General features: G+C 39.3%; 1 protein-coding gene across 1 annotated transcript in view; it reads left to right on the forward strand.

Annotated features, from left to right (window-relative positions):
• The window catches only part of LOC111155693 (SON DNA binding protein), a 33,108-nt gene that overhangs the window by 7,809 nt on the left and 12,075 nt on the right, over positions 1 to 13,224 (forward strand). The window contains 4 exon segments of the mRNA XM_022515999.1: positions 1 to 3,611; positions 5,509 to 5,669; positions 7,574 to 7,720; positions 7,890 to 8,078. The exon segment at positions 1 to 3,611 is cut by the window's left edge and continues 8 nt beyond it. Coding sequence (XP_022371707.1) covers positions 1 to 3,611; positions 5,509 to 5,669; positions 7,574 to 7,720; positions 7,890 to 8,078 — 4,108 coding nt within the window.

Consider the following 13,224-nt stretch of genomic DNA (forward strand, 5'->3'; position numbering starts at 1 on the left):
TACTAGCTCTATGGATTCTCAGATGTTAGCATCAGGCACTATGGACTCTCAAATGTTAGCCTCCGGCACCATGGATGCTCAGATGTTGGCATCTGGTACCATGGATGCCCAGATGTTAGCATCTAGTACCCAAGATTCTGCTATGTTGGGTTCAAAATCTCCAGATCCCTACAGGTTAGCTCAGGATCCTTACCGGTTAGCTCAGGATCCTTATAGGTTAGGTCATGACCCTTACAGGTTAGGTCATGATGCCTATAGGTTAGGGCAAGACCCTTACAGATTAGGCCATGATCCCTACAGACTAACTCCTGATCCATATAGGATGTCTCCTAGACCCTATAGGATAGCACCCAGGTCCTATAGAATAGCCCCGAGGCCATATAGGTTAGCACCAAGACCCCTGATGTTAGCATCTAGACGTTCTATGATGATGTCCTATGCTGCAGAACGTTCCATGATGTCATCTTATGAACGCTCTATGATGTCCTATGAGCGGTCTATGATGTCCCCTATGGCTGAGCGCTCTATGATGTCAGCCTATGAGCGCTCTATGATGTCAGCCTATGAGCGCTCTATGATGTCCCCTATGGCTGAGCGCTCTATGATGTCAGCTTATGAACGCTCTATGATGTCAGCTTACGAGCGCTCCATGATGTCCCCAATGGCTGACCGATCTATGATGTCCATGAGTGCCGACCGGTCTATGATGTCGTCCTACTCTGCTGCTGACCGGTCTATGATGTCATCGTACTCTGCAGCTGACCGATCTATGATGTCATCTTACACTGCTGATCGTTCAATGATGTCTATGGCAGCTGATTCTTACACCGATTCTTATACTGATACATATACGGAGGCATACATGGTGCCACCTTTGCCTCCTGAAGAGCCTCCAACAATGCCACCATTGCCACCTGAGGAGCCACCAATGACACCACCATTGCCTCCTGAGGAACCACCAGAGGGTCCAGCATTACCTACTGAGCAGTCAGCATTAACAGCTGAAAATACTTGGCCTACTGAGGTGCCCGCATTACCTCCTGAAGAGTCTATGTCGCTGTCTGAACCTTCTGTGAGTCAAAGTGAGATTTCCGAGCCTTCGGCATTGCCTGCTAATTATTCAGTGTCAGCATCAGATCCTTCAGCGTTAGCGTCAGAGGCTGCCGTGACTGTTCCTGACCCAGCATTAGAGCCAGAGTCTTCGGTTACATCAACACCTGTAGAGTCTGCTGTAGTAGCAGAAGAACATCAAGTTGTTCCAGAGAGAGCAGTGACTTACGTGGTATCTGAAACTTCCATAATGTCAGCTGAACCAACTGTATTAACATCAGAGCCTTCAGTTATGTCTGAGACAGCAGAAACCTTTGATTCCATGAAAGCTTCAGGACATGTTGCCTCAGAGGTGCCTCTGTCTCTCTTGGATCCAGCTGCAGCTAATCCAGAGGCATCACAGAGCACTCTAGAACTGCCAGCCGTGGCTGTTTCAGAGCTCCCAGCTGTGGCTGTCCCAGAGCCACCAACAGGGACTGTTCCAGAACCCCCAGCGGCAGCTGTCCTAGATACCCCAGCCGTGGCTATCCCTGACCCAACAGCTGTGGCTGTCTCTGACCCAGTAGCTGTGGCTGTTCCAGACACACCTGGTGAGGGTGTCCAGGAGACCCTGGCCTTGGCTGAATCTGAGCACATTACCATTCCTGTGCCAGTTGTTTCTGCCCTGGAGCCTACTGTGCCTGTGCTGGAACCAGCAGTGTCAGTCCCTCAGCCTAATACAGTTGTTTCAGAACCATCTGTTCCTGTCCAAGAATCCACTGTGATAATTTCAGAGCCTGCTGTCACTGTCTCAGAGCAGACCCAAGTAATACCAACTGAGATGGTTTTAGAGTCTACACCAATGATACTGGAGTCTAGTGTTGTAAAAGTGAATTTACTATCTAGTGATCAAAATACAGCTCCAGAGATTGGCATGCAGGAGATTCCCATGCATTCAGATGAAGAGCCACATGCTGAAGGACACCTGAAGAATGACCCGTATGAAAGTGAACATGGTACAGATACAGACCTTAAAACAAATAATCATTTCGTTGTTCAAGAGATGGAACATAATACAGCGTCTGCTGCCACTACTGGTGCTGTTGGTGAAATTGGTGAAGGGAATATTCTGTCGATCAGTGAGACTAAACAATGCACAATATTGGATACCTGTTCTAGTGTTAGTGAAGCTGATGGAGGAACTCTGTCTTCTGCTGGCCCCCTTGCTCTTGAGCCTGATGCAGTGGGAACGAGTAAGGGTATTGAATTTGCCACAGCATCTGCTCTTGGTTCAGTTAGTAATTATGATGTTGAAGTATCTTTAACTGCTCAAGATACTGAACATGACATGATCATTTCCACCAGCCCTAGTGGTGGTAGCGAAGCTGACATAGAGGGACCTTTGCCTGCTAAAGACATTCATCTTGATTTACCATCTAATAACTTTATTAATAAGGATGTAGAAGGACCATTATCTATAAAAGACTGTGACCAGACATTAGCAGTTGCTCTCAGTCCTAAAGAAAGCGGTGGAGAAGATAAAGAAGTACCTCTCCCTACTAAAGAGATACAGTCAGATTCAGGATTTTCTGCCACTATTGATGATATTAATGAAGCAGATTTAGTAAGACCATTACTTCCTAAGGACATGGAACGTCTTACAAGCCTTAGAGCTGGCATTGAGGGACCTTTGCTTCCAAGTGAGGTTGAACGTGACAGATCCGCTGCCAGTCCAGTTGTAATCAGTATACCAGAAAGAGCTTCGGAGTCGTCTTCGGAGGAAAAAGATGATTATGAAATTTTTGTAAAAGTTAAGGACACACATGAGAAAAGCAAGAAAAACAAAAACCGGGACAAAGGTGAGAAAGAGAAGAAAAGGGACTCTTCATTAAGATCTCGAAGCAAGCGTTCCAAGTCTTCTGAACACAAATCACGCAAGCGTACCAGCGAATCTCGTTCTAGGGCAAGGAAGAGATCATCTAAGTCCAAGTCTCATCGCTCTCAAACACGTTCAAGATCCCGTTCAAGACGCAGGAGGAGGAGCAGCAGGTCAAGGTCAAAGTCCAGAGGAAGGCGCTCTGTATCAAAAGAGAAGCGCAAAAGATCTCCAAAGCACAGGTCGAAGTCCAGGGAAAGAAAAAGAAAAAGATCAAGTTCCAGGGATAACCGGAAAACAGTTAGAGCCCGCAGTCGCACCCCAAGTCGTCGGAGTCGGAGTCACACACCGAGTCGTCGAAGAAGATCTAGATCTGTGGGGCGGAGGAGCTTTAGTATTTCCCCAAGCCGCCGGAGCCGCACGCCAAGCCGCCGGAGCCGCACCCCTAGCCGCCGGAGCCGCACCCCTAGCCGCCGGAGCCGCACGCCAAGCCGCCGGAGCCGTACCCCAAGCCGCCGGAGCCGCACCCCTAGTCGCCGGAGAAGATCGAGGTCTGTGGTAAGGAGACGAAGCTTTAGTATCTCACCAGTGAGATTAAGGAGATCACGAACACCCTTGAGAAGAAGGTTTAGCAGATCTCCCATCCGCCGTAAACGATCCAGGTCTTCTGAAAGAGGCAGATCACCTAAACGTCTAACAGATTTGAGTAAGTCATTTTAATTAATGGCATTGTAATAGAGAATGACTTAAATAATTGTTTTCTGATCTTAGAGTCAAGTAGAGTATTTCGGGTGATTGGTTGACAATAAGTATTTCTGTCTTAAAAGTTTCTTTTCTTTTTTTTTTTTTTTTTAAGATTTTATTTATTATTTATTTGACAGACAGAGATCACAAGTAGGCAGAGAGGCAGGCATAGAGAGAGGGGGAAGCAGGCTCCCTGCTGAGCAGAGAGCCCGATGCGGGGCTCGATCCCAGGACCTTGAGATCACGACCTGAGCCGAAGGCAGAGGCTTTAACCCACTGAGCCACCCAGGCGCCCCTGTCTTAAAAGTTTCTTTAGGTGGACTCTGGGCAACATGGGTTTGAACTGGATGGGTCTACTTACATGTGGATATTTTTGATAAATGAGGTGGTAGTATTGTAAATATATCTTCCTTATGATTTAAAAAAATTTTTTTTTCTTTAGCACATAGCATGTAATACATATACAAAATATGTGTTGATCTGTTTATGTTGTCAGTAAGGCTTCCAGTCACCAGTAGACTATCAGTAGTTAAGTTTTTGGGTAGTCAAAAGTTATATGTAGTTTTCAGCTACACAGGAGTCAGCCAGTGCCTTTAACCCTTCTCATTACTCAAGGGTCAGTGGTAATTAGATTTGCTTGTATTTGGAAATTGTGTAGGGATAAGTATACTTATAATTAGAGGTTTTTTAAAAAAATTTTTTAAAGGCCTGTTTTGGACTGTATTAGAACCAAAGTGTTTTCATACTTGAAAGTTTTAGTTTGCTTCACCTATCTTCCATAAAGATAGAAAGTCCAAGTCTAGTTAATGACAAGGCTTATATGCTCAATTGTTTTATTATATGTATTCCAACATAAATTTTTACAAATAAGCCTAAAATTACAGTATCTCTTTTTTAGTAAGTTACATGTTTGAAAATGGCAACACAGGGCTGTTAAATCTGTGTGAAGAATTCTGATTGGTATAATGGATAAAGAATGGAAGTGAATAGGGAATTTTGCATGTGTGGAGTTTTTATCTGGGTGGGTGATACTAGCAAAACAAAGTTAAATTTACTAAAATGACTTGTATTTTAATAATCTGCTTTTAAAAGTGAAGTGCCCTTGTTCCTCTTGATGTAAGAAGTGTGTGGGGATGATTAAAACTTGATGGCTTGTGCTTGTGCTTACCTGCAGTAGTACTGGATAATTTATCATTACCTTAGTAGATTGAACATTTCTAGGTCAGTCCAAAGAAGAAGGCCCTAACAGAACAGTGAGGGTAAATGCATCCAGTTCAACAAAAGTTGAGTTCTTTTTTTATTCATAGAATGACATCTTTGAAGTGATTACAGGTTGGTAGAGGAGACGTGGATAAAATGCATATATGTCTCTTTCACTAAATCATAACCTGCCAAAAAAAAATAGATTGTGATGATTACTGTAAGTACTGGTATAGATAAAGCACTTCAAGGAGCACTTTGGAGAAGTGTTAAATTCTGACTTAAGTCCTGTTAGAAGAGTTGGCACTTGTACTTAAAGAGTGATTTAAAATGTCAGATATTAGAAGGAAAGTTCAAGGGCATCATAGGAAAATAAAGAGGGCTCTGCCGTGTGTGTGTGTGTGTGTGTGTGTGTGTGTGTGTGTGTGTGTTAGAGTGATCATTTTGTATAATTTAGCTATTTTGTATAGTATTTGAATGGGAAGCTAAATGTCAACTTACTAGGGTCGTTTACTTAAAAACTCAGCCAAGGAGTGATTTGATCACAGCTGTATATTAGGGCAGAAAATTGATGCCTTTAATTTTGTTGCCATATGAGACTTTAGATAATGCAAAGTGAATTAGCCTGTAGCAAAACTGCTTATATTTTCCTCTTCCAGATAAGGCTCAGTTACTTGAAATAGCCAAAGCTAATGCAGCTGCCATGTGTGCTAAGGCTGGTGTTCCTTTACCGCCAAACCTAAAGCCTGCACCTCCACCTACAATAGAAGAGAAAGTAGCTAAAAAGTCAGGAGGAGCTACTATAGAAGAACTAACTGAGGTAAGCTAGACAGAATTTGTTTACATTCTTAAATGGATTATTTCAGTGATGTTGACTCTGGAGCGTGCCAAAACCCGAATTGTGGGCTGAACTGATAATGGCTGGCACCGAGTGGCCAAAACCCGAAATACAGATGTGGCAGCGGCAGAAGCTCTGTTTAGCAGGCCATTATCCGGGATGGCTAAGCTCCGCTAGCTAAAAGTTACTTCCCATTACTTTTGCTTTCCAGTTTTAGAAGCCAAACTGACTGAGGAGTGGGACGGTTCGTTTGAATGGAGGAGGTGTTGAGTGAGCAACACGCAGAAGCTCGCCTACAGTTTCGTTTCCATTCACGACGTGTTCACTGATCGCCACGAGTATACTGCATATACGCAAAGACACAGACAATCTTCAGAAATGATCTTTTGCCTCCGGAGCTTGGAAATTAATGAGAATAGCTGGCCATTGCCTGAAAGGAACTTCTTACGCATCAACATTTCGGGTTTTGGCTGTTTGGTACCAGCCATTGGTGATAATGGCCGGCCATTATCAGTTCTTCCTGCGGTTCGGGTTTTGGCAGTAACATATTTTAAACACACTTACTTTTGTTTTTAAGAATTTGATCTTTTCAACTGAGGCTTTTTTTTTTGGCTTTGTTTTGTTAATATTATTTTTATTATTTTTTTTTTGGGAGGACGCTGAAATATTGCTGCTAGGATCCAGAAATACCACACTGTTTCATATATTGAAACTTGTTATCGGCTAGCCTTATGCCAGCCTGCCACTGTCAGTATATTCTGTTCCCCTTTACAAGCTTGGTATATACTCTGTGGTTTTTGGCCAGTTGAGCTTTTTATCCTATTGTAACATTTTCAATTGATGATGGATGTGACAAATTCTGCTTGTATAGACAAGTCCACCCAAATTTATTCTGACCTTTTTATAAAGCCAGGTAATGGAGTCTGTTCCTTAGCTTCTCAGGAAGGAATGGACTTAGCTTTATGTGTCAGACCTCATCAGTTAACACCCTCTCCATCATGCCTTATTTTTCATTCTTGAGTTTTGTTCCTTTAGAGACTCAACTTACGAACATTTATGGAGAGACAATTACCATTTAACCCAGTTGGAGAAGTTTCACATTTTTTATTTTGCCATGCATTTGGGGGTTCATATAGTTCCTTAATCTGTTTTCAGACTTAGATTTATTGCAATATGAATTACAACTTTTTTAATTTAAGAACTTAGTGAAGGCTTCTATTTGCGTATCAAATCTCAGCTCCTTATCTAAAACCTTGTGAACGCTTAGTGTTTCCCTTATGTTTTTAAGCCTCATTTTCAGACCTTTTGTTCTTCCAGTGAGTTTCTCACCTTTTTATCACCATCTAATTAGGATGACTCTTTTTCTTTTCCTGCCAATCCTTGTTCTTAACTATGAAAATCTGGCTTAGAACTCTTCAAGGAATAGCCCTTGATTACCAAATTCTGCTTGATTCTGTTTTCTCTTAAGCTTTTGTTGTTTCAGCACTTATGTACTCAGTTTGTATTATATCAGTTTGCACTTGTTAATTGTGTTGCTCTGTAAAAGCGTTCCTCAGTTATTTCATGTGTATGTAATTCTGTTTCTTGAACTAGATTGTAAGCTCCTTGGGAGCAGGGACCATGTCTTCTACTTTTTTTTTTTTTTTTGTATTCCCTGGACAGTGCCCAGTACAGTGCTCTGCACATAGTAGGTGCTCAATAAATGTTGTTGACTGACTGACCAGCTAGAGTGTGTTTAAATAATAGCTAATAAGCTAAGTTACTTACCTAAAACCTGTTGTTAATCTTGTTTTATTGCTAAAAGTTGATTTTATGTGGTTTTGATTTTTTAATTGCATTTTATTCCATATAAAGTGTAAGATTTATTTTGTTTTTATTTTTTTAAGAAATGCAAACAGATCGCACAGAGTAAAGAAGACGATGATGTGATAGTGAATAAACCTCATGTTTCAGACGAAGAGGAAGAAGAACCTCCTTTTTATCATCATCCCTTTAAACTCAGTGAACCCAAACCCATTTTTTTCAATCTGAATGTGAGTATTAGAGTTTAAGGCTTGATGAAACAGCATAGAGACTAAATAAAACTCAAATTTAATGTTTTAATTTTTGGATTAAGTACTGTGAGAAAAAATGAACGTAACTGTTTTCCGATTATGTTGAAAGTCTTTTCAGTTTTAATTAAGGAAATACATTATTTTTTAGATTGCTGCGGCAAAGCCAACTCCACCAAAAAGCCAGGTAACGTTAACAAAAGAGTTTCCTGTGTCATCTGGATCTCAACATCGAAAAAAAGAAGCAGATAGTGTGTATGGAGAATGGGTTCCTGTAGAGAAAAATGGTGAAGAAAACAAAGATGATGATAATGTTTTCAGCAGCAATTTGCCCTCTGAGGTAAGTAAGAGGAATACTGTGTTTTTGTTTTTTGTTTTTTAATACCTGAATCTCCCATTTTATTGTTACCTTATATCTGATTTGGATTCTGTTTCACTCTTCTTAGGGCCGGGTTAAACGGCAGGGCCGGGTTAGACGACAGATGAAACAACCCGCAGCTTCTCATTTGACAGTAACTCGATGCAATTCACTTTGTGGAACCAAGCCACAAAGTGAAAAGCATCGAATTGCAGAGAACAGTGTTATCACATCCCTACCCAACATTGGGCCCTCCTTGCACTTATGGGAAGGTAGCCCAAGGTACAACTATTTAGCTTCCCGTTTTGCTTCAAGGCTCTATAGCTCTAGATTTTGGTGGTAGCAAATCTGCTGGGTGGAGGGATTGAGCAGAGAGAGGCAGATCCTCAGGTTCAACACAAGAACTGGATTGGAAAAGGTCATTGTAGGCTGATGTGTGAGCATCTTGGATACATAGTCCATTGCCCTTAAATAATGGTTTCTCTGGGTTGTTGTCAGATAGCCTTTAATTTTAATCATTTTCCCTTCCCTGTGCTACCTTGGCCCTTTGGAATTCTTGTGTTTAACCTAATGCTCAGCCTTGGTACTCCCATTTCCCTTCTCCTTCCCCTTTGCTACTATTAAAAATTGGAGAAGTGGAATTCACACCTTGAAATTTCCATGAGGCGATAGTTGTATCTTGTCAGAATGACGCAGTAGTAATGCCAAGTGTCAAAACAACCCCATTAAAATGCTGCCTGATTAAATAATGTGCTGCTAAGTACAGTGCACATGAAAACAGCAAGACTGTATATATATGTAAATATATATATATATCTGTATCTTTGTATGTATCTCTGTATCTGTACCTTTGCTGTATCTTTTAATAAACAGTTTACTTTTATTTAACTTGTTGTGCAAAATCACGCTTGGGGGATCTGGGAGGGTGGAGACTTAATAGGGGGGGGTGGGAGTTTTGAATGATACCATAGACTAGTTATCACCTCTTGCCCTTGGTTCCAAAGCCCAGATGTTTGTCCAAGCACTGGACTAGATACGATGCCCTTACAATGTGGGACTTCTTCCCCACTTCTTTTCTTGCAGTTCTGGGATAACATAGGTCAAAGAGACCTGTTCTCTCCAACTCGGGTTCCCTTCATTGGCCATATCATTTTCCACTAAACACCTCCATTATTACAAATAAATCCTGTTTGTAAAATCAGAAAGTGAACAGAACCCAAATCAGAAATCTTTTGATAGTGTATTTTTTCCCCTGGGCTATTCACAGGTGACATTTTCACTGTGGTGTGGTTTTTTGGTTTTTGTTTTTGTTTTTTGGACCTGTGGCATTTTGAGAGAGAGCAAGTTCTATATGATGAAGCCAGACATGATAATTAGCTAATGCAACTTACAGTCCCCAGTAATGATTTATATTTACATGGGATTCAGCAGTTGAAGCAAGTTAAACTATCACCAGTGAGGAAGGCATAATTGGTTTGGACAATGTTTTAGTAAAGCCAATTCAATAGTTCAGTTGCTAATTCCCCAAATCAGGCTACCTGCACATCTCAAGAGGGAAAGGTTAACTGACATTTGCAATTGACTTAAATCTTGTAGTAGCTGAATATAAATCATGATATGAGGGCCAAACAGACTTACTTAAAAATTCTGATACATATGCTTTTAGTAACTTGGAGATGAATCATTTAACAGAGTTGGGGAAAAAACACAAGAAGATTATTTATGTGAGAAAAAATTTTCAGCCGAGTGAAGCCCTAGAAATACTGAAAAATTCCAAGGGATTATTCTGAGAAGTGATCATAACTATTTTAACCTTAGTTGAACATGGGAAAAATGCTTAGTGAATCCTGATGAATGTTTCTTTTTGATTAAGACTATGTTATATGTATTTATATATATATATATATATAAATATATAAATAAATATATATATATATATATTTGAAGTTTAATACTCTGCCATTCTCAGTTTTGACACTGACAGTGAGGTGCCTTAGCCATGTCTCTCCTCAAAATTCATTGTCACATTTTAAAAATTGGGGGGAATTATTCCAAAGAAATCCTGAGGGGAAAAGTTGGGTATTCAAATTTTATATTAAGCAGTCTTTCACAAAAGCAGCAGAAAAAGTTCAGAGGGCTAAAAAGTGGATTTCTTCTTTGGGAGGTTATATATACAACTTTTGATATCAGAACTCTTTGAGCTAGTTTCTTAGAAGATCAGACTGAAAAAATACATAGGTTAACTTTAATTTTAAGCAGAAACAATTCCAAAAGTTTTACAGGAGGAAAAGGAGTAGGGTTTTGTTTTGCCTTTTAGGTCTCTACTTTTACACAAGAGTAATGGTAAACACCTCGAGGAAATGGTCACAATATAAAATGTTTAGTTCCAGTTACTTAGCTGTATCTTGCAAATTCATTTGTAAGATTATGTTCTATATACCAGTGTTTGTGGAATACTATTGGTGTCATTTATGGGAGCATTGATCCTTTTGATTCCCTGTCAGGGGTTGAAATAAAGCCTTTTATAGAGTAAAAGGAAAGTTCTTTCAAATGGTGGTCATGTTTTAAATGAGTAGTATTTTTTTTAACTTAATCTTTTTTATTTTAATATAAATGGAATTTGTGGTTTTTTTAGTTTTGAGCATAAAACATTTAAGCAAAGATCACAGATTCGATCTTAGCTTTGCTGTAATCCTTAACCCCACCAATTGTCTTGCACATGAGTGCTCTTTGACATAAGCGTGAGTGGATAGATATGGATGGATCAGCATAAATCCGTATCTTATGGAATATCAGCTCATCAGACTGTGCCTTACTGCCATAGCATCGTCTTCCTACCCCGAAGCCAGCCAGCAGCATCCTCAGTAAGGAGTGACTACAGAACTTTGACCCTATTTGTGTGAATTTGAATCAAAAACAATGAAATCAAAAATGTTGGAAAACTAATACATAAAAAATTGTCCTTGGGGGCACTAATTCTTGGTAATTAGGATAGAGGCTTATTGGGTAGAAGATTTAAATGTAATCTTTGACATAAAATTTCCTTGGGTTTGCTATTAATCATAAATGTTTAGAGGTCCAGAGGGAGGTAGGCAGTCTGCCTGGTTTGTTTTATTGAAAAATATTTCCACATCCCAGTGGAGCTACGGTTCTCTTAAGTGTAGAAGTTCTAAATTTATAGTTTAGGAAAGCTCAATTCTTGGGATAAGATTTAAGTTTTAACTGAAAATTAAACACATCGGTCCTGGCAGCGCTAGAATGGTTAAATACAGCCTTGTCATGCATTCTTCTTTCCTTAGATTCTCCTCAGTGATTAACACCGAATTTCTTTGAACCATTTAATAGGTTATCTGTTTGTTTTCTTATTGTAGTTTATTTAGATTAAATGTATAAGAGTTATACTAGAGAATTCTATATGATGTAATAAAGAGATTCATAATTCGTGGTTTAAAAACCAACACATGACAACTGAGATACTCTATTTTGTGTGGCCTTTGTTTTTGTAGTTGTCATCTTTTCTATTTGAACTTCTTTGTAACTTGTTAATTTTTACTAAGTATTTTAAAATCCTATTTTACATATAGGTCAGATGCATTTTCTTAGTTTCATGTGCCTAAAATTAAAAGGTTCTTTTTATACTGTCTTTTAAGATACCTGCAGTTATCTTTGTAGAAAATAATTGCCATATTATAGGGCTTCTTTTCTTTTCTTTTCTTTATCTGACTGACCCCCTCGTAATACTTCTTTTTAGCCCTTTTGTATCGTTTCATTGACTTTGTAAGAAATACCTAAGGTAATTGTTTTATTTATGTAAATAGTAGGGTTGACAAAAGGGGGAAGTAAATTGACTTAGGGTTTGTGTATTTGTTTGTTTGTTTTTCTTTTTGACTTAGGGTTTTTTAAATGAGGAAGATACGAAGGTACACAATTATAATTTGGGCTGTGAAGTGCATGTTATATTATGGATTTCATTATTCTTGACACTTGTGGATTATGGAAGAAGTAATCGGCGGTGTTGCTATAGTACAGAGATAAAATAACTTGGATAGGTTTTTAATAATACGAGAACTGGAATTATAATTCAGAATACTCCTACGTAGATTTTACTTCTTAGAATAAGTTCTAGCCTAAAGGAAATTAAACATTTCCCCTGTTACAATACTTAGAATATTACTATGGTATCATAATTAAACCTGAAGAAATCTGCAGTATGTTAGGGGGAACAAATAAGGCTTGTTGATGACAACTTGACAATACTATATGAGATTTAAGATGATTTCCCCCCTTGCTTTTAGAAGGGCTTTAAAAAAATTTTTTTTTAAACATTTTATTTATTTGACAGAGATCACAAGTAGGCAGAGAGGCAGGTGGGGTGGGGGGGGGAAGCAGGCTCCCTGCTTAGCAGAGAGCCCCATGTGGGGCTTGATCCCGGGACACAGATCAGGACCTGAGCCAAAGGCAGGGGCTTAACCCACTGAGTCACCCAGGCTCCCCTAGAAGGGCTTTTTAAGAAGCATCATTTTGGTACCTTAGACATATTCCTGTTTCTGCACAACATTAAAAAGATGGTTAAGGCTCTGAAGTTCACTGTATAGTATAACCCGCTGTATACTGTTTATGTACACACATATATGCACACCATATAGTCCAATGTAGTCACTGGCCACTGAAAGATCAGTTCATTTATTGCCCTAGACACATTTCAAGTGTTCACTTGCTGTCATTGTAGAGAATAATACCGGCCAGTGTTCTAAAGAATAGCTCTGATACTGTGTGGGAATTTTAATACTGATATATAACATTTGGTCTAGTCCTTCAGTATTAATGCTTTGGGGATTATATTTGGCTTTTTGTGCATTATTGCATATTTTGAATTACCTTGAAAACCTGGAAGCATGGTTTTTGATTCAAACTCTTGAGGATCCTTGAGCGGTTAAGATAATCCTGGTTTATTTTATTTTGAGTCTATTTCTTCACATTTAAAAATATGAATATAAAATTAATAGATTACTGTTGGGTAATAAGGTTTTGACATGAATTTGCAGCTCACTTGGTAAGCCTGTTGAGTAAATTATGTTACTTCAGGAAGAAAATAGTTATAATTCTATCTAAAGCAAATTTATATTAA

The sequence above is a fragment of the Enhydra lutris genome, unplaced genomic scaffold, assembly GCF_002288905.1.
Source record: "Enhydra lutris kenyoni isolate GAN:26980312 unplaced genomic scaffold, ASM228890v2 scaffoldscaffold43, whole genome shotgun sequence".
Taxonomy (NCBI): Eukaryota; Metazoa; Chordata; class Mammalia; order Carnivora; family Mustelidae; genus Enhydra; species Enhydra lutris.